The sequence below is a fragment of the Manacus vitellinus genome, unplaced genomic scaffold (genome assembly GCF_001715985.3).
Source record: "Manacus vitellinus isolate BGI_N305 unplaced genomic scaffold, ASM171598v3 scaffold_9_pilon, whole genome shotgun sequence".
Lineage (NCBI taxonomy): Eukaryota > Metazoa > Chordata > Aves > Passeriformes > Pipridae > Manacus > Manacus vitellinus.
In genome coordinates this window covers 16,105,413-16,127,678 of record NW_021940917.1, presented here as the reverse complement: position 1 = coordinate 16,127,678, position 22,266 = coordinate 16,105,413, and the positions used below count along the sequence as shown (strand labels likewise).

At 39.3% G+C, this 22,266-nt stretch overlaps 1 protein-coding gene across 5 annotated transcripts in view; it reads right to left on the bottom strand.

Moving 5' to 3' along the window:
- HOOK3 (hook microtubule tethering protein 3) overlaps positions 1 to 22,266 on the bottom strand; it is a 69,790-nt gene that overhangs the window by 19,072 nt on the left and 28,452 nt on the right. For all 5 annotated transcript variants that reach the window (XM_018085953.1, XM_018085955.1, XM_008933716.3 and 2 more), the window contains 10 exons: positions 21,023 to 21,085; positions 19,512 to 19,595; positions 18,296 to 18,459; positions 16,054 to 16,194; positions 14,325 to 14,526; positions 11,497 to 11,607; positions 8,801 to 8,888; positions 8,146 to 8,215; positions 5,126 to 5,266; positions 2,791 to 2,878 (listed from right to left, as the gene is read on the bottom strand). In XM_018085953.1, coding sequence (XP_017941442.1) covers positions 2,791 to 2,878; positions 5,126 to 5,266; positions 8,146 to 8,215; positions 8,801 to 8,888; positions 11,497 to 11,607; positions 14,325 to 14,526; positions 16,054 to 16,194; positions 18,296 to 18,459; positions 19,512 to 19,595; positions 21,023 to 21,085 — 1,152 coding nt within the window. The remainder of the gene's footprint in view (positions 1 to 2,790; positions 2,879 to 5,125; positions 5,267 to 8,145; positions 8,216 to 8,800; positions 8,889 to 11,496; positions 11,608 to 14,324; positions 14,527 to 16,053; positions 16,195 to 18,295; positions 18,460 to 19,511; positions 19,596 to 21,022; positions 21,086 to 22,266) is intronic.

Below are 22,266 nucleotides of genomic sequence, written 5' to 3'. Positions count from 1 at the left end.
GGCTCTGGTTTGAGGTTAAGCTGACTTAGCAGGGTAAGGGAAACTGTGGGACATCACTTCAGAAAATTGCTTGATGAAACTGGTAAGGCTGTGAGAAGATGATGAAAGTGACAAACAACACCACAAGGGATGGTCAGATTTCACAGATGTTAAGAGTAATCACAGAATTGTTTGGGTTGGTAGGGACCTTTAAAGGTCTCAGCCAAATTCCCCGCAGTAAGCGGGGACATCTTCAACGAGATCAGGTTGCTCAGAGCCCTGCCCAACCTTGAATGCTTCCATGGATGGGGCATCCACACCTTCTCCAGGCAACCAGTGTTTCACCAAATGAGCAAAGTGGCCAAACTTCACTTGTAACAGAGTTGTGGGGACCTTCTCGGCAGGTGTTGTGTCAGTAACAGCACGTAAGACCAAGTTTGCATGTGTAACATTATGAGAAACGTCAGGCGTGGGATGGACTTAGCAAGTGGGGCAGAGGTAACTAAAGGCAGTGTTTATATAGGAAGGGATGAGGGCAGAGAACATGAGAACAAGGATGAGAAAGGACAGTGATGATAAGGCATACAAATGATTTAGTCGAAACTGTTTGGGGTAGCAGTTGAGCAGCCCCCACATGACTACGGTTTCTAAAGGACAATAAATCAAACCTATTCCGACCACACGAGACATGTCTGAGTTGATTCTATAGTCCAGAAGGTTGGGGTAAGGAGGCTTTTCCCTGGCTAGCAAGGCAACAGCCAGGATGGACTAATCATTCATCCCAAGAGAACACGTCAGTGCCCATTACAGGCCAATGGCAGCGACACCTTTTGAACAGCTGCCTTCCACTGCACCTCAATACAAAATCAAAACTGCTTCCCCATATGGACCTTGGCACACAGCATGTTTCTCCACAATGACACTTGCCTGTGTTAGGGTAGTACTTCTACTACTTACAGGCCTAAAAATAACTTCAACTCTAAAACCAAACGAAACCTCAACAAAAACCAGACCTTATCACTCATCACACAATTTTGAATTGAACTGGAGTCTTCAGTTTTCTGGATTGAGCACATCTAAAGTCTCAGTATATAAAAATATGGATTTCTGTGCATTGTTGCAGAAAAGTAGTGAAAAAACAGAGGAAATGTGCTGAAAATGATCTATCAATGAACTGTACACCGTGTTTCTCCTAACACTTTTTCTCATGCTTCTGAAGAATCCCTCTGTTTGTATTAATACCTTATGGGTAACTCGGGTAGCCCCAACTTCCATCTACTTAAGCAGCTGGGTTTAACTTCTGAGGTTTGCTTTGCTTTGTCAGGGAGACTGCATGTGGTGACCATAACGTCAGAGGTTCTTGCATCCTCAACCCTTCTCTGAGTCTACACTCACTCTTTTGCTTCTTTAGGACTAAATGAAATCCTACACACCAGACTAAGTGAAACAGGCCATGGGATTAGGGCCCATAAATCACCAGTGGTATGGTCAGACCTACACTGAGGCTGTGAGTGCAGCAACTGCACCACGAACTTGCCAGCTCTGATTTGGCAAGGGCTGCCTGGCACACACAGAGGCTGTGCCGTGGTGTTGTGCTGTCAACAGAATCATTTCAGATGGCACCTACACAGGCTGCAATCAGTCCTGTAAGCGAGATGCAGACACATCCTAAATTTCTGTCCCAACCAGAGCCTCAAAAAGGGACACAATTAAAATCATAGTAAATAAAGTTGAATACGATTAGAAAAGGATCATTTACAATAGTCAATGCCTGAGAATAATTTTTTCATATTCTAGTTCATCCTGAAAAATTTGATTTTGGCCAATAACCAAGACAAAGAACATCTCAGAATGGGTCTATTTTAAAATGCATTCTAAAATATGTCCTAAGTTACTTAGGAAAATAATCTTATTGGAAATCGACTAGATGTTTTACATTCATATAGTTTATTCTGAAAATTAAAAGGATAAGCTAAATTAAACACACTCTTAAATGAACATAAGCAGCTAGTAGAAACTTCCATATTTTATATAAATTAGTTAAAACAAAACCACAAAAATAGAAAGCAACACATTAAAATTTGTTGCCAATTAGCAACACAATACACTGAGAGTGTGAGCATACACTGTGCATGTACAATCCAACAAATCACTGCTTTCAAGAAAGTTCTAGAGCTTCTTTTTTCAAATACAGAAGATGGTAAACAATTTTTGAGTGGAAGACTGAAAGTTGTTTTCCACAGTAACTCAGCTGCAATATGTATTCTTACATTTAAAATAAAATTAACTCTGTATATAGAAACAGAAAATGCTGCATGATGTTGAGGGCCTAATTATTTTACTTTTTTTTTTTTTCAGTTTTGGTCTGCCTGTTTTTTTCCATTATGAGATACATTTACATCAACAATTGCAGAGCTCCCACTGGCTGGAAAGGCCTTAATCCTCATTAAGAAAACTAAACCAAAAATAACTTCAAATACTTTATTCACGGAGAATCAACATTTCCCTAATTCCCTGTAAAACTCTCTATTCTAATTAAATAAATGCTAAGTTTTCTATTGGAACAGACACAATTATTCAAATAAAACATATTTGACACCTTCTCTACATAGGATGGTTTTCTATTCTACACAAATATCTCACATCCTATTTAGAGAAGCACAATTTAGTGATAAGACCACACGAGTAAATATGGAAAACTATCAGAAATCTGTGTGTATATTTCTTTTACATAGTTTTTTTTTACAAAAAGGTCAAAGTTTCAAAAATGGTAAGTACTCGAATGTAAGTTTGATGCACATTTCTACTTACATCTTCAGCTTTTGAACCTTGATCCTGTAAAGATTTTTGTAGTTCTTCAACCTGGGACTGCACTTCTAGAAGTCTCTGATTTACCAATCTAGGAAAGAGATAACAGAAACATATGTTTTTCAGAAAAAACCCAAACAAATGCAAGAGGAAGTCAGATTTTTAGTGTCCAGTGTTTTCAGATTATCTACATAACAGGTGCAATACTGTAATTTATTCGCAAAAAAATTTACATAAAAATTACAAACATTTACTATTGTCATCCAGAACATTCTGATACTCTTCCAGGACAACATAAATGCATGCAGAAATCATTTCTATACACATGAAACAGGAGTTTCTAATGATCAGTTTACTGTGTGAGAGCTGCTAGCTTACTGCTTTTACACAGTTACAGAATCCTAGGTAAGGATCCCTTTCCATCCTACAGACACGTAGGGAGGAAAGGGATCTCCAGAGGTTGTCTAAATCCAGCCTCCTCCTTAAAGCAGGTGCACCTACAGCAGATTGCTGGGAACCACATCCAGTACCAAGTTTGGACACTTCTAAGGATAGAGGCCTTTGAGCTTCTCTTCCAGAGCTCAGACCTGTACTCCATATTGCATCTGTTGCCTCTTGTCCTTCCACCTACAGTCTCTTGAGAAGAGTCTGACTCTGTCTTCTTGACACCTTCCCATCACGCAGATGCAGAAGACAGTATGATCTCCTCTAATCCACCTTTTCTTTGGCCCAGACAAACCCAGTTCTTGATTTTGTTCTCCCCCTATCACGTGCTCCAGCATCCCTCACCTCAGAGGTGTTCTGCTGCACTCCTACACATCCCCCTCTTTCTTCTACTGGGGAATCCAAAATTATATGTTACATCCAGATGTGATATCTTAAGTACCGACGAGAGGTGAACAATCATTTTCCCAGACTGATTGCTTGCACCTTGCTGAGGGCAGTCAGGATCACAGTCAACTGCAAGGTCCCCAGATAACACATCCTACTGTGCTGCCCAGTAGAACCTCGAGGCTTTGGCAGCAGAGCTGCTCCACAGCCTACTGCTCCTAGCCAGGGACAGGGCTCCCATCAGCTCATTTCTCTGTACTGTTGAGCACCTCTGAATAACAGCTCTCCCTTTCAGGATATCAATGTCTCCTCTCAAAGTGGTACCATCCTCAAACCTGCTGAGAGAGTAGTCCCTCTCATCAGTCAAGCTGTTTATAAAGGTGATGGACAGCACTGGTCCTGGTATTGACGCCTGAGGAACTGGTTGCCACTTGGGTTTCATATCACTAACAATAACATATCAGACTCAGCTGTCCAACCACTGTCCAGCCAATTTTCTGATCACTTTAGTGTCCACTTCTTCAGTTTATATCTAACCATTCTAAACATAAGGATATCATGGGACACTGTCAAAGGTTTTGCTGAACCTAAGCTAAGTACCATCCTCTGTTCACCCTTCTTCAGATGTGCAGTCATATCATCATCAAGACAATTGGTTTAGCTACGCATGATTTGCTCTGAATAAATTCATGTTGACCTTTCCCAATTATTTTCTTTTCCCTCAATGCAGCTAGAAACAGATTCCGGATGGAGCTGCTTTATGAATTTCCCAGAAAGTGAGCTGTGGTTGACCAGTCTCTGTAGTTCTTCATACTCTTTTTCTTGCCCTTCTTGAAGGTGAGTGCAGCATTTACCTTTTCCCAGGCTTCACGTGCTTTACCCAATTGAAGGGGGAGACAGAGGAAGGTTAGATAGAGAGTAGCCTCACATCAATAACAGCCAACTACTGTGGCATGCTCAGATGCACTTTCTGGTCCCATGGATATCTGTATGATTGCCTCAATCTAGCAGGGTCAGTTAGAGCAGGTTGCCTGGGAACATGTCCTGTTGAGTTTTAAATATCTCCAAGGATGGAGACAACCTCTCTAGGCAACATAATCCAGTGTTCAGCAACCCTCACAGCAAAAAAAAAAGTATGTTCTTACATTCAGACAAAATAAAATGTGTTTTAAGCTCTGCCCACTGCCTCTTGCTCTTTTACTGAGCATCACAGAGAAGAGTCTAGCTCTATCTCCTTTAGACTCTCCCATCAGATACTTTGGTAAGATATATTGATAAGATCCACCCTGAGCCTTCTCTTTTTCAGGCTACATAGTCTCTATCCTTCAGATTCTACTCATGAAAGACACAGCAGTCCTGTAGTCACACCACTGTGGCCTTTCACAGTACTGACTCCACTAAGTCCATGTCTTTCTTGTCCTGGGGATACCTGTATTGGACACAGTACAGTCAAAAGTATATGGCATTATTAGAAAAGTCAAGTGAAACAGAGGACAAAAATTCTTACCTGTTTTCTGTCTCCAGTTCATTCTTCCGTAAGTTTGCATCATCAAGAAGGCTCTGCAGCAAGGCAATCTTTTCATTGTCAGAACCTTCTTGGTTCAATTTTAACATCTTGTTCTCATGCTGAAGGCGAATGAGTTTCTCCCTAAACACATAAAACACAATTTTGTAGAAAAAAAGAATGCCAGACTCTATAACAAAGAAGACAGTTTACCATAGGTAGTATCATCTTTACAAATATCATCTTTACCTATTCAAGCAAGACAGTTTAAGACAGCTGAAGACAACAACCATGTCTCTTCAAAACCCCAAACATAAACTTAATTCAAGGAACTGTAACTGTAGAAAGCACAGCACAAGGAAATCACCTGAGTACCCCTATTAGATCTCAAGAGTACAGCTGAATAGATATAGGGCAAACACGAAGAATGCAAAACTCAATACTCAAGTGTGAAGGAAGGCTGTAATCTCAGCTCACTGAACTACTGCATAAACCTGAGCAAGTCACTTCAACCCCGTTGATCTGTTTTCACAGAATCATTTGGGCTGAAAAAGACTATTAAGATCATCAAATCTAAACATAAACCCAGCACTGCCAAGTCCACCACAGAACCATGTCCCCAGGCACCACATCTACACATTTCTCAAATACCTTCAGAGATGGTGATTCAAACACTTCTCTGGGTAGGCTGCTCCAATGCTAGACAACACTTGATTTCAAATAGCCAGTCTAAATCTCCCCTGGCACAACTTGAGACCATTTCCTCTTGTCCCACCTCTTATTACTTGGGAGAAGAGACCAACCCCCGCCATGTTAAAACCTCCTTTCAGGTGGTGGTAGAGAGTGACAAAGTCACCCCTGAGCCTCCTTTTCTCCAGAATAAACACCTCCTCCCCCCTGCTCCTTGTATGATTTATACTCTAGACCCTTCACTGGCTCCATTGTCCTTTTCTGGACATGCTCTAGCACCTTAATGTCCTTCTTGAAGTGAGGGGCCTGGAACTGGACACAGTACTCGAGGTGTGGCCTCATCAGTGCTGACTACAGGGGGACAATCACTGCCCTGGTCCTGCAGGCCACACTACTGCTGATACAAGCTAGGACGCCACTGGCCTTCTTGGCACCTGAGCACACTGCTGGCTCATGTTCAGCCATTACACAACACCCCCAAATCTACACCTGAATGACAGGATGCCATCCAGAGGGACCTGGACAAGCTCAAGAAGTGGGCCCATGGAAAACTCATAAGGTTCAACAAGGCTAAGTGCACAGTGCTGCACCTGGGTCAGGGCAACTCCCAGTATCAGCACAGGCTGGGGATGAGCAGATTGAGAGCAGCCCTGCTGAGAAGGACCCAGGGGTGCTGGTGGGTGAGAGGCTGGACATGACCCAGCAATGTGCACTCACAGCCCAGAAAGCCAATTGTGTCCTGGGTTGCATCAAAAGCAGCATGACCAGCAGAGAAAGGGAGGGGATTCTGTCCTTCTAGTCTGCTCTGGTGAGATCCCACATGTTACACTGCATCCAGCTCTGGGGTGCTCAGCACAGGGCTAGTTGAAGTGAGTGCAGAGGAGGACACTGAGTTGATCACAGGGATGGAATACCTCTCCTATGAGGAAAGGCTGAGAGAGTTGGGGTTGTTCAGGCCAAGGAAGATCCAGGGATATCTCAGAGAAGCCTTTCAGTACCTGCAGCAAGTCTACAAGAGAGCTGGAAACGGAATTTTTACAAGGACATGGAGTGAAAAGACAAGGGGGAATGGCTTCTAAGTAAAAAATATTTGGATTAGATACGAGAAAAAAAATTCTTTTGAAGGTGGTGAGTGTTTTGAGGCACTGGCACAGGTTGCCCTCAGAAGCTGTGAATGCCCCAATGATTCTGTGAAAACAGAACAACAGGGTTCCCAGTTCATCTCTGGTGAGCCTGCCTTTATCCATTTCCCCTTCAAATCTAGTTTAAAGCTTTTTCAGTGAGCCTTGTCAACTCCTTGTGTCACTTTAATTTGCTGATTACCACAGGTAATCTGATAGGCCATGGACTGAACTGCCTCAGGAAATACTCCCATTTGGTCTGCAGGTCTTCTCTAGGGGACCAAGAAAAGTGCCATGTTCTGTCACCATGGGGGGGTCAAGAGAGCACTATAGCTAATTCTGTAGAGGGCTGCTTTGTGCAGTCTTCCCCATTCATCAGCAGAAGCAAAAGCCTGGACCTCCAGATCAAGAAGTTTCAGACATACAGCAGTCACTGCTACTGTCCATCTCTAACAAGCAGGCATGGAAGCCACCTTCCTGCTGGAAACAGTGTACATGGAAACATGTATGCTTAGAGAAAATCCAGGAATTTGGTAGCCCACAGGAATCATCAAAGTTGAACTCCTGGCCCTGCTCAGAACCATCCCCAAGAACCACACCATGCGACTGAGCCTCATCTTCTTGAACTCTGCCAGGCTTGATGCTGTGACCACTCCCCTGGGGAGCCTGTTCAGTGCCCAACCACCCTCTGGGGGAAGAATCTTTTCCTAATATCCAACCTAAAGCTCCCCTGACACAACTTCAGGCCATTCCCTCAGGTTCTGTCACTGGTAACCCCAGAGAAGAGATCAATGTCTGCCCCTCCTCTTCCCCTCACTAGGAAGATGAAGATCACCATGAGGTCTCCCCTCAGAGTTCAGAAGACCACCACGAGGTCTTCTCCAGGCTGAACAGACCAAGTGACCTCAGCTGCTCCTCATACAGCTTCCCCTCCAGTCCCTTCACCATCCTCATGGCCCTCCTCTGGATACTCTATAATAGCTTTATGTGCTTCTTATATTGCAGTGCCCCAAACTGCCACAATATTCAGGCTGGGGCCACCCCAGGTCAGAGCAGAGCAGGACAATCCCCTCCCTCACCCGGCTGGTGATGGTTTGCCTGATGCCCCCTGGACATGGTTGGCCCTCCTGGCTACCAGGGCACTGCTGACTCAGATTCAACTTGCCATAGAGCACTGTAAAGGTTAGTAAAACAAAGCACATATTAGCTTACTTTATTTCAGGAGTAATGATTTCTGCTGCTAAACTGTCAGAAGGTTCTTGTCTTCCCAGAGGCATCAATCCTGAGTAAGGAAAAGTAAAAACTTTTGCAAGCACACCATTTACTTTCTTTACATGAAAAGAAGTAAACACTGTTTTAGAAATTTACAGTTTTAGACTACTGCTAGACAATGTAAAATGACACAAAGGCTACAGTACGACAGACAGGCAAGCACCATTTCATTTGGAGATTAATAATTACTTCAGACTTCATCCATTCTGAAGAAATAATTTTGCAATTTCTTTTCTGCTCATTAGCTTATCTAAGAACTACAAAGCTATGCAACATTACAGATAGAAATGAACCATAACACATGAAACATCATGAAAAAACATGTCTCTAAAGAAAATTATGTAACTACACAGAAATCAGATATACATTATAAAAATATCACACCGGGGAAGAGAGTAAAATTTCTGATTGACTGAAGTAATATGCAAAGTCTTTGCTTGGTGAGGAAGTTATAAATAGTTGAAGCTGTTTTTCACTTCTGATTTTAGAGGAGCTTAAACTTATTGTGTGCTAAACAAAAGCACAATCAATACTCTCCAGAGAGGTCCTGTAAACTTTAGAAAAGAGGCATTTAATCTCCTTATTTGTCTTTTACCTGTAGTGGTGAGTTGACCCTCCTGAGCTTGTACACATCTAAGCTCTTCAATAGTTTCTTTCAAGGAATCCCTTTCTGTTCTTAATCTCTGAATAATCGGAAAGAGAACAATTGGAAAGAGAACAATTGGAAAGAGAACAAATAACAAACATCAGTCTTGGCACTACACACCCATCTTTAGCAGTATACAGGTCACCAAAAGGCATAGACTTCAACACTTCAAAAAGAATGTAATGTAATTCTAGAGATCATTTTGAAATTAAGGTATCTCAGTCCATTTCACAATAGAATAAATTTAAGTATTATATATTCCACATGGCCAGTGGTGTTTTTTTGGAGAAGAGTTGCTGATCTTAGGAGGCTAGAAAAAACAGGGTATAAGTTTACAAAATTGAGATAATTAGAGATGCAAAGTTACTGTATGGGTAGTAAATTGCATCCACTGTGGCCAGTCAGACATTTTCCTTTTCCTTTCATTGGGGCTGATTCCAAGGCAAAGGGAAGTGAATTAAGAGAGCATAGAATTTTCCCTCACCATGTATCCAAGGTTTACACAGGAGCGAAATAAAGAGCAGGCGAGTACACAGTCAACATAACAAACTGTTTTAACTCCATTTTGTTTGTCTTTTACCAGTGAAAGTGGGAGCCGCATTTCCATATCCCATTCCACCTGTGTATCAGCTGGCCTTGCCACTCATCAGAATCTTGGCCATAAAAGAAAATTAGTTGCTTAAGACTCGGTCCAAAGAGAACTGAAGAACAGGACTGGACCACCTTGGGATCCAGAGAGATGTGTTATTTAGTAGCATCAGGCAAATACTCTCTCAGTTTGGCACAAGTTGCCTTCTGGCAAAAAAAAATGAGAATCTACAGATAGCACCAAGTCTTTGTGCAGAATGTTGCCAAGAGTCAAAAACGAAAGAAGAAAATGGCAACTCTTTAATGATCCAAGCTGCAGTTTGCTCCAAAATTAGAAATGTTCAGTATTACTAAATGGTCCAGGACAGATCTTGGCTCTGTGTAGGTATGAAGTTGTGTTAGCTGAGAGGTCCTTGCATTTCATTCTATTAACAGTTGATTATCAAATGCCAGAATATTGTAATGGCTAGAAAAAGCTCAAGGGCTTCATTTAGACAAGCAACTCATCAAATTATCTTAGTACTTATCACATAACACACCACAGAGGTAAAGTTCCAAGCTACATAGCTGAAGATATCAAAACACACTACCATGCTTTGCCAGAACATAAAGAAAAGGATAAAATCAATTTCAGCAACTGCATCCAAAATATAACTAACAAGATAGCACTACATAGCTTATGACCTGTGGTGGGCTACCTTACTGATAAGTATTGTGACAAGAGGGAACAGAAAGAGTAGGTAACTGACAGTGAGTGAATCACTACCTCCATATGATGAGAGACTTCTAGCTGTAATCTGTTTCTCACAGGCATCCAAAAGAATATACTCAAAAACAGCCCAATAAAATACTATTTGTCAGGGGGTAAAATGGAAAACTGTATGACAATGGCCTGCAATTCAGATCCTTTGTGCAAGATGAAATGGTCCACTAAGCAATGGATAAGCCACAGAGACAACTTTACCACTGTCAAACAAAAGCACTGGGGAAAAAAACCACCCCAATTTAAAAATAAAGAGCAGGAAAGAAAGCCAAAGCGCAGTACAAATACAATTACTACAAGCATTTCAGCCTGAAATGAAAGGCAGATTGAAGTGATCTGAAGGTCAAGTGTCCAAAAATTTAATAAAAAATAGAAATCAATGACCTATGAACATAAAATAACTGAAAACTTTCAGTTGAAATGATATTCAGGTGCAGGGCCTGGAAATTTCAGAAAGAACTGGACATGAAATATGACTATTGAGGAAAAAGCCTACAGAGCTTCTGACAGCTGTATTGTATTGATGGACTGATAATTATAACATGTCTAAGAAACTGCTAACTCAAAGTGCTGACCTTGGTTTGAGGTAGTCTGAGGCACCTGCATATACATTCCCAAGAAACAAGCCAAAGTAAACTGGTAAGAAACAACAGTGTGCAAGAGAAGTTTGAAGGATCAGTATGGGCAAAAGAGAGCAATCAATCGCAGAATCACTAGCAGCAAATGACACAAGTGGAAGGGGACAGGTTAGTATCTACCCTGTGTGTTCCATGTTGGCAGTGTAAGATAGATCAACAAGGAGCTGTCATAAAAGGTGAGATCGCCACAAAGGACACTTCCCTCTACACAACTACTAAGCCTCTTGCTACAGTAATCATGAATCCCCAAAGAGAAGTACACTGATGGTACCTCGAAGAATGCCTTAGGAAAAAAAATGCAACAGGAGTTTAGTTCTAAGATGATACCACAGAAACCCTACTGTAAACAGTTTTTCAGAATACATGAAAATTACCCTAGGTATTTATTAACCTTCTCATGGTAAATAGTAAACAACTTCAGATGCCAAATAAGAACGCTCTTCCTCTTAAAAATGGGTTGCATATGTTTTTGTACAGTCACTTTATTCCATGCTGTACAACTCTTAGGTTTAAAAAGTATCTTGTACAGAAACACTGGAAAATTTTAGCTGAAAAAAGACTTCCTAATTTAAAAAGATTGCTAACTCTAATTACCATATCTCTGTGTTACAAAGTTGCTATCATTACTAACAAAAAAATAACACCTTGGCACTTACATCTTTTTCTTTTTGGAGGCTGTCTACTTTTTCTTTCAGTCGTTTGCATTCATAATCTAATTTATCAGCTTTCTTGGACTCTTCAGATAACCTGTTTTGTAGTTCAACTGCCTGTGAGAACAAGAATCAATAATATGTCTGCAAATATTAAAACAAAATACAAAAGACAAAGTAGCCCGTTACCATGCACCATGAGTCATGTTGTAAACAAGTGAAATAACTACCTACAGGACACACTAAAACTTCTTTCATAAGTTGTTCTGTGTTTCAGCAAAACAAACAGCATTCAAATATTAGGTCTTAGTACAAGCAAAAGACACAAAAACTAGTGAAGTATTTTCAGTACATCTAAAACAAGAATTTAAGCTCAAGTAAGTTGTACAGAAAAAAAGCTACATAATTCTAGGGATCAAAGAGCTTAGGAAAAGCAGAAAAATCTCCCTGCATTCTGAGAAGCCTAGTAAGAAGAAAAAACTCTGAAGAAAGCAAATTACCTACACCTACGAGTTCATGCAGAAAAGTAACATTTCCTAACCTGAGATTTCCTAATAACTTCTAATACGTTAATATAAAGATTCGGCCACAGGCTTATAAAGAGTTTTCCTTATTTCGGGGAGAAACACTGCTAACAAAGCCGCATGTATGCTTTCAACTACAGATCAGTAAAGAGCTTTTAAAATTAAGTGAGCAGAAACATGAAAGCTGAGCATAGTAGGAGGCAAATCAGTGAAATCTTGCCTTTTCAAAACTCTCAGCCTTTACTAGCAAAGATTCATTCCCAGAACATTAGTGAAGCTCATAACGCAGAGAGCACTGAAGCAAGTAAGGTCAACAAAAACTGAACTGCAAACACAAAAAGTCAATGAAGACTCAGATAAAGACATACAGCTTCTTCTGAAGGAATTTATAAGAAGGCTTTTTCATGGCTTTCAGATTAGACAGGAAGAGATTAACTTAAATTGTGAAGCGCTACTTACATTAAGACTAGCCAGTTTTTCTCACTCCCTTTAATTTTCAGTGTGTACAGCTACAGCAAAATATCTACAAGGCCTGAAATATGCATGGTCTTAAGTCTTAGAGAAGGAATTTGCTGCTGTTGTTCTTAAATTAAAGGCCGTGAAAATAGCACAGGCCTGCATTTTCTGACATTAAAAAAATAAAATACTAGATATGAAAATATTTCGTTTCTCGGATGTGACATCCATCACTGGGGCTATCACAATAAATGCAGGTATAAAAAAAAATACACAGGCCTTCACACCTGTGATTGTGTCCCCACTTGCAAAAGATGTAAGTTTTCACCTCAAATTGAAAAAAATGCATTAATGTTTGTAATCACTCAAGCTATGGTAATGGCATGCAGAAAAACACAGCAGGAAATAAACTGTATAATTGTCTTGAATTAGGACTTGTGAGGGTATAGAAAGATACACAGTTTCATGGTAATGCATAGGATTAAAAAAAATAAAAATGAACTGTCATCACATTTACTAAGCATTATCTCAGTGCGGAATGAGTAAAGCAGGAATTTTGCAACAAAGAAAAGCAAGACATACTGTTAAAAATATATCAGAATGCACATGCACAAAGGGGCTGAATTAAATTATGAAAAAATTATCCTGGAATCTTCACATTTCAATTCTTAATGCTGCAATGAAGTTTCTTAGAAAAGGTTTCTGCTGTGTGCAGTGGAGATGCCATTTCCTTGCAAATTACTATAGGAGTTTGAATCAAGCACTTACATCTGCATAGCACAATGCTTCTAAATCAAAGAAAAAACTCCTCTGATGGCATTCTCATGACTGGGGTTGGATACTTCATACATAGGACATGTTCCACTACAGGAATTGTCTGTTATTTCATTTTTTTTCTTGTCCAAGTTCTTTTTTTCTGGTGAAAACATTTGGGCTGTATTTACAACTAGGCCACAGAGGCTCAAACTAGTTGTCTTAATAAATGAGATGGCCAAGTGCAGGAAAAAAGAGCTACTAAGTCTTAGGGAAACACATTGCTCCTGGGCTTGCAATGTTGTTAGTGCTTTTTTCTGTTTTATTCTACTGTAAGGTGACAAACAGGGACCCTGTGCTGTGACCATTCAATCAGGCAGAAACACAGAGCAGGCACTAATACTTTAATGAGCCATGCTCTGCCTGGCCCTGTAGCAAGAATGTCAGTGTGATGTCATGTCCCTGTAGCATAGAAGCAGAGAGAAGATTAAAGCACATCGTCCACCTTTACAGAAACAGCATCACATGGCACTTTGATAAGCAGGAGGATAAGCAGATGCCTTTCACTCCAGAGAGTGTGCTGGTGACACATTTTGTACTCTGCTGAGTGCATATAAACAACAGGGACGACATGTGTCCTTCTCTCTTCTTATCTGGAAAAATTCAGAAGTATCAGAGACCAGAATCTTAAAAAGGAGAGGTTACTTAACCGGAGGAATAATCTACCTCAGCTGTGGTGCATTCCTCACTTCTGGAAAATTTTAAGCGAAAGGCAGATAACTTTCTCTGAAAGAAGAGGCTCAAATTCAAGCCCTGCTACTGAATATGAATTGGGAATAATTTAGGAAAGAACCCCTAACTTCTGTTGATTTTTTAAATGTAAGAAATACTGCTTATCGGTAAACTAATATAAACCTGTAATAACGACAAGAATTGCAGGAAAGGAGGACAAAGGTAGTACCTACAAAACACAGAAATCTTCTAAACAGAAGGAGTTGGTTTTTTTATAGTTTCTTTTTTACTTTGAGGTATTAACCATATTAGGAAGAGAAAGTGGTGAACAATAGAGAGTACTGTTGCATTGATGGTGCTTGTCCTCACCTGTCTCTTGTATGTTTCCAGCTGACTGCGGGCTGCGTTGGCCTTCCTTAATTCTTCCTCCAGGCTCACAGTATTTTGCATGTACATTGTATTCTTCTCTTCTAAAAGCTTCACTTGACGCCGCAAATCACCCAGATCTTCCAATTTCTTTTTGTATGACTCTACCTGGCTTTCTAACTTGGCTACTTTATCAGAAGAATGCCTGAAGGGATAGATTTGTGTTGAATTTGAACTCAGAAAACGAACAAAACTAACAAAGTTAAATGCTTCTTCACTATTTTGCCTTAATGCAGAAGACATTCTGAGACATCATGAGGAGAACAATAAAGCAATCATATTCTCTTATTAGTAATGTTTTCACTTTTAAATTACTTGCTTTCCTCCCATATGACTGTTTGTCAACTCAAATTACTGCTGATAGAGGTCCTTTAGAAACTATCACTCTTCCTGATACAGCTTTCTTATCTGCTTCTAATCTTAAAACAGTAGTTAACACAACTTCACTCCCACTCATTTCCTTTCAATTCCAAATTATCTTCTATTCTGCATTTTACAAGGGTAAAGAAGAAAACTTTCTGGCCTCCAATTTGTTTTAATGAGAGCCAGGAATAAAATCATAAAGATCCATCTCCTGGGCAACTCACACTTGGTGACACAGAAGTAAAGCACTGTGTTTGATTTGTTTGGAGTTTGAATCCTTCTAAAAAAAAAAAAAAAAAAAAAAAAAAAAGAGAGAGAGAGAAAAGAAACAGCAGGCTCTGTTCACAACTTCTCAGAGTTTTTTTAATATATCCACTGCACTGCCAGGACAGTAACTGCCCAAACCCCAACAACCACCCACCCCTCTACCACTAGCACTGTCCTTGGTTTCATTTTTGAACCAAATCATTTACAGACTCAACTTCCTATGAAACCCAGGGAATCTCCCACCGAATTGATGGGCCAGTTTATGAGATGCTGAGGCAAGCCAAATCTCTGTGATCCCCAGTGAAGTGCAGAGCCTCTCTCTCGCAACAAGGAATTACTCTTTGAACCTATGCCACCCACACAGACAGTTTATGAAATTATGCAGCCTGATGGGTTCATTCCTTATATTAATGACAGAGGGGATAAAGACAGACAGCTTTGATAGAAAGCTGCTGGCGAATTAGAAACGGCAAAATTAAAACAAAGCCATGGGAGAGAGAATGGGTAACTGTTCTGAATAACTCATTGCAGCAAGGTACCAATACTGAAGGATTATGTTCCACAGCAAAAGCGGCTGTCCCACCCTACAAACCCCTAGCATCATCAAATCATGACAACTTTGTATGCTAAGATCCAGTGACAGTGAGAGCTGCAACAAGTGTTCATATTAGCATTATTTGATGAATCAAAAGCACACCCAAAGTCCAAATGATGCAAACCTAGGAAAGGGCATAGTTTCCTGACGAGAACAGATGTCCAAGTCATGATGAAGGTGAGTAGCAAATACTCAAGAGATCACCAAGTGCCCTGTAATAACCATAAGATTGCGTAGAACTGCTAAGTCTACTCACAGTTAGTGATCAAGGTACACAATAAACAACTATTTTACTTAAGCAGAATTAAACTGGAGGATCCAGAAGAACCTTGGCATTGAGAAAGCATTTATATTTAATATTTAAATTACTTAAACAAAAGATAATGTAGATTAAGTACACAAATTAAAAGTTAATAGTTAAAAAAGGATTAATGGAACAGAATTTACCTGAGTACATCTATCTCATCCTTCAAAGACTGAGCCTCCTCTGCCAGTGTAGTAAGCTCTTCTGTTTGTTGTCTCAATTCTGCAATTTCCTTTTCAAGTTCTTCACAGCGTATTCGATAGTCATCTTTGGCAGCTTCTAATCTGTAAAAACGAAGAAAAACAGAAAATGACTTTCCACCTTGAGCCACAGTTACCTTTCCTCATCATCATCCCCTCTAAAAACACATGAAATGGCCTTCTGTTGCAGTGAAGGAGAACAGCCCAATGTGCTTATTCAAAATGTAGAAGCAGATTGACTTTTTTGATGCTCCAATCTGATATCAGTTTTTCTACTTGGAAAATCAAAAGGTAATGTATGTTCTCATAAAGACAATCCTCAGGTTTCTTCTGCAATAGTAGTTTTTCACAAAGGAAGCTCAAGTAGAAATTTTCACTATTTTTCATCTTGGAACATACAGAGTTTGAACACGATACATTTATCGTAAGATTTTGTTTAGTTGTCCAACTCCCATACACCTTCAACAATATTGACCTGATTGTCAGATGTTATAAATGCCACAGAGCTCTCAACAAAGTCATTTTATTTATTTACTCATAAAGAGCCTGTGCATGTCCAGCACACCTGAAGAACCAGGTTTTTAGTTAAAAAGTAAAGAACTCAGACCAAAGTTGCTGGAGTAAACTGCTTGCATACAGCACACACAGGCAAAGCTCCATTGACCTGTCTGTGAAAAAAGGGAACAAGCAATAGTAACTTTGTCAGAGTATTTTGAATGAATGGAAAAGGACACAATCTGGAACATGGAAGTCCTACGGCGATTTTGATCTGAAACTAAAACATGAACAATCCAGAAAGGGAGATATGGGTACGAGGGGTAAAAAAAGTATTTTATCCAAAAAGAGTCTACGAGAATGGAGACAAGAGAAAGTCTTTAAGTCATTTAAACCACAAACAACAAACATTTGGATCGTGACAGACTAGAAGTGTCAAAGGACAAAGAGTCAAGACTGGGAGAAAAACAGTTGAACCACACTGGACATCAATTCAGCTGTACATATGTCCTGCTTGATCAGGTAGAGCTGGAAGGAACATGTACAAATTGCCAGTAGAAACCACATGCTATGAAGGCAGGGGAGGGAGATAAAGGAGACCAGGAATGAGTCTCACCTGTGAAAAAGGTTTGGAATGACCTTCAGAACCTGAAATTAGAGTAACAGGCAGTGGAAATATCGAATATGGGGAGAAAAATCTGTTCAAACAGTAACTGATAACAGACTCGGGGAGAAATCATTCCAGAGCATGGAGATGAACCAGAAGAGATAAAAGGGGACACTATCACTACATTATTCCTTTACATGGTAGATGTATAGAATGAAGAAATCCAGGCACTAGCTGCTGTGAAAGAGAAATACTGAACGTTTTTAAAGAAACAGATGGGAGAGGGTATGTCAGAATAACCAGGAAGGAGGCTTAGTATAAGAGGAAGTGGAAAAATGGCAAAGCAGGCAAAAAAGGAAAGTTACATGACACTTATCACAAGAATTAGAAAAGGGCAATAGGAAGAGCATAGCAAAAGAAAAACTGGCAGTGTAATGAAATACCATGGTTTCACTGAAGAAAGAGAGGGAAAGTATGGCAAAGAGGATGAAAAAGTGAAGTGAACCAGCTTTCCTCAGCAGAATAGGCACACACAGCCTGGAAGCAATTCTCAAAAGAACCAGGAAGGAAATTTACAGAGGGATTGTATTTCCACAGGGTGAGGAAATGCAAATGAAGTGCAGAGCTCACATGTGGATAATCTCCATGTTTGTTTTCAAGTTCAGAGAAGGACACACTTTGCTATGTAATAATGCCACCTGTAGAACTGCCTGTAGCAGACCTTAGTCTACGAATTTCTACACCTTAAAAACGCAATAAGAATAATTTGGGTAAAGGAAAGCATGCTACTTTTAATTCTCACTGATTTTGAAAAACATGGGTGAAATGACTGCATGCAAACAATTCAAAATAACTCACAGAGTGGAGAGTGACATGTATACAGCATTTCAGCATTAAGTTGATGCATTTTGTTATGCTAGAGCTTGTAAAGAGGTAAATCATAATGTGTGCGACACTGTAAAAACTGTACTACTGTGGTTATGTCACCCATTATACTCATTCATAATTGCCAGCAGAACCAGAAGTACCTAAGTCACATATGTCGCCAGCTACAAACAATCTAACCAAGTGTAGCTTTTCTACCTGAATGTTTCCTCTTGGAGCTGTTCTAGTTGTGTCTGCAGCTGCAGGTGCCTACGACCTGCAGGGCTGTTGGGATCTTCAATAGAATCAGACTGATTTAAGCGTTCCATCAAAATCTGGTTCTCAGCAAGCAGGCTGCTCTTCTCCTCTTGGAGGGCTGCAACCTGTTGTAATAAAAGCATGGACTAGAATAACTGACCCATCCAGCTTCAGAGAGAAATATTTTTTGTGCACATAATAAAATATCAACACAACCCACAAACACACAGACTACACACAGACTACAATAATAATCACATTTCACAGGAATATACTGTATCATTTAATAGGTATTCAATTGCTAAGTGATGTAACCAACATATTGCAACATTAGGGGCAGATTTACCACACAGAATACGTAACTATTCTTTAACATATTTTGCACTGGCATTGAAAGAAAAAGTCTTTGTTATGACAGAAGATAACTTCATCATAATCAAGTCTGTATACTCTCCCAGCAAACAAATAAAACTAGCTCTCCACAGTAAGGGCTAACTGCAAGCAGGTCCAAAAGAGGAACACAGTTCCAAAGATGACTCAGTTTCCACCAACGCTGTGGAAACAGGCAGTGGTGTGAAGAACTCAGAGTGCTCCAACTCAAACAACAGCTGAAACATGGGTTCACATATTAACCGTGAGCACACAGATCAGCTTCATTAATTCCAACGGTTACCGAACTGTTTGGCAAAAAGCCTGAATTATACTCCAAAACAGGGTTACAACGGCAATGCCTTTCAGGGCTTCCTCCTCACACTCCTCGTATCTTCCAGATGAGGCATGATTGACTTAAAGTAAAGCTTAGTCAAAACCCATGCACAGCTGATAGTCTGCAGTAACTTCCTATTGGTATTTAACACTGAACTGAAACTGTTACAGCAGCAGAACCTGCCTTAGTGCTCTACCGCAACAGTTTTACCACGCAGCTCAAACCCTTCCTACCAGAAGGAAAAAAAGTTTCGTCAGTGTGAGTCATCTTCATACTGGCAACTTTGCATCAAGATAAGAAAACAATGACATTCATTCTGCTAGCACAAGTGAAGCAAAATAACTACTGTGCCATTTTCATCTCCCGTTTAAAAATTGTTTTCCACACTCTACTGCTTATTTTCAGCTGCCTAAAAGTTAACACATCTTTTTCCCCACTTGAAAATCAATACAGACACTATAGCAAACTTACCTGCATGTCTAACTCGTGACATCTCTGGGCAATTTCTTCTTTTGTTGCTAGTGCTTCATTTAATTCTTCTGTAGTTTTCTTCAGCTAGCATAAACAATAAACATTAACACTGTCATCAGTCTCTGTGATCCAATTAAAAATATTCTGAACTACATGACTGTAAAATTTTCACAGTTAGGTAATAAATTAAATTTTTGAAAAGCTCAGGCAATTCCACTCTTATAAAGAAAAAAAGAAGCAGGTGTGATTACTGTTTAGTTTGTGTATTAGCAAAAAGTAAAAGTACCCAAAAGTAATATTTGCTCTTATATAAGAATTATCACATCTGCTCTATGAATTGAGCCAAAAACACTTGAACTCGGGTCTGAAGAACTCATCAAATCTCTACACTGAAAAAAATTGTCAATACCACTTTTCTTTACAGAATCAAAGAGTGTATAATTTCAATTTTCAATCTAGTTTTGAAAGGACTGGAAGGCGGAATACAGGGAATGGACAATTAGGGTAAAATCTCTCTAGTAAAGGGAGCTACTCTTAGTGCACAACAGGGATACAACTAACGTGGCGACAGAGAAGCCTACCCTTCTGAAAAAGGGCACTGAACCTTGTAAGCAGTGGTAAATATTCAGGTATTTCCCTTCAAGGGCTCAATATTCAGAGATATGTATCTTGTCAGTTTACAAATTAATGCAGTTAACATAAACATAGCTATAGGTGTGTGCATGTTATGCATATAGACATAGATATAGATGTGATATTATATATGATGAAGTTTAAATGGGCTTTCTCAAATAGCATCATCATACTTGGTATGTGCAAGTTTATTTCTCAGGGCCTGTTTACATATAGAACTTAATTTAATCTGTTAGCATTTACATATTTCTGCAGAAAAAGTATGATGGAGGAACACAGGGAAAACCACTGTACGATACTTCTCAATTAGAAAAAAAACTGAGGGAGCACGATAGGGTTAGTATGAAGTTAAGTTAGTAAAACCAATTGGTTTTGCATATTTTTTTAAATATATCAGACAGGGAAGGGTTATATTTGAAAACTTCTCTTATGTACTGGACCGGTTCCAGGACCCCAAATATGCGTGTGTTTGTTTTGATTTGGTTGGTTTTTTTTTTTTAACTGACTTTGGGAGTAGGAAAAGTTTTATTCACACGCATAAAAAGTTTTATTCGAATACTACACATTTTTTATCCTTTCTCAATAACTAAGGATTTGTACCAATCTGCAGTTTGCTTTATTATGTCATATAGCTAGACTGGTTTTCCAAATCAACTTTTTTTTTCCCCCTTAAACACAGAATAGGAGTAAACTCAATCTATAAACCTAAAGGACTCTGATATTTACTACTGAAATTTAGTTTTCCGCTCCTCATTTGACTTTCCCACAAAACACTTTAATGATTAAAGAAAAAAAAAAGACAGAGTTCTTAATACAGAAAAAGGACTGGCCACTGATGTGCTATGATGGAAGGAAAAGAAACATTTGGTCTTAGATACCTGTCGATCAAGGTCAACGTAAGCATCATTTCCAACAGAGACTGGAGACTCTTTACTCATCAACTGCAATTAGATTACACTGGATTAGAAAAAACAAGGATTTACTTTTATATTAAAACCTAAGTTTCAACGAAACACCAAGCTGCTTTTTACTTTTGGGAGTTTTAATCTGACTTAATTTGAAAGTTTTTAACTTCATTTTTACATAAGATATCTTCAGAAACAAACCCAGAAAAAAAATAATCTTCATAATTTATAATATTTAGAGTGGTAAAAAAAAACCCTTACATCATCTCTTTTTCTTCTGACAATGCACATTCTTCATCTATGATGAAGTCTACAGTACACCCCGCTAAATATTTTACTGAAGTGGCATTGGAATGATGGTAGATACCAACACACCATGCAAGATCTTCTTTTAATTGTTCTCTGCTAGTGGCTTTCATGCTTCAATTACCTGGAAGTTCATATGCATTTATTTATTTCACTAAAGTTTGGGACATATCATCAGCTAATAGTGCAAAACAAAGATGAACAAAATTCTGCTCTGGAGTTGTCTGTAATTTTCAAATTTAAAGAGAAACTCTGTAGAGTGCATTCCTGAAATGAATATTACAATTCATTGTGTACTAACCTATTTTATTGCAGGAATACCTGAAGGTGGTTTTGTAATATTTAGAATATGTTTAAAAAAAACCAAAAACCAAAAAACAAACCCCAGAAACAAACAAGCAAAAAACCTAAACCAAAACAACAAAAAACCCCAAACCACTGTCAAACCCTCAGCACAAAACCCTAAATCAAGTCCTATAAAATTGACTGATGAGCTTATTAAAAAAAAGAGAAAGAGCTCTTAAGTTATAAGAGCTCTCCAATGACACAATTCATGGATGTTCCAATCAAAAAAGCCCCATCCTAACCAAAGTCAGGACTAGATTTTTTCCCTAAGACCTCTGGTCCAGCCTGGTTACTCTCTCCAGAGACAGGGTTTCATTTATTCCTTCCAGAAAACACTGCTTTCGCATTACTTTTCCTTGACAAAGTTTTTGGAATACTTGGCACAGAGCCTTCGTTTGTTCTCAATCCTTTCTGTTTATACCACTGTGTACAACTGAAAAATCTCTGTTTGACATTTACATCATTCAAATATTTATACACTTACATCTCTCTCCCTTTTCCCATATCCTTAATTGGGATTTACCTGCATAACTAATGCTTAAATTAATCTATCTGTCCTCAACAGT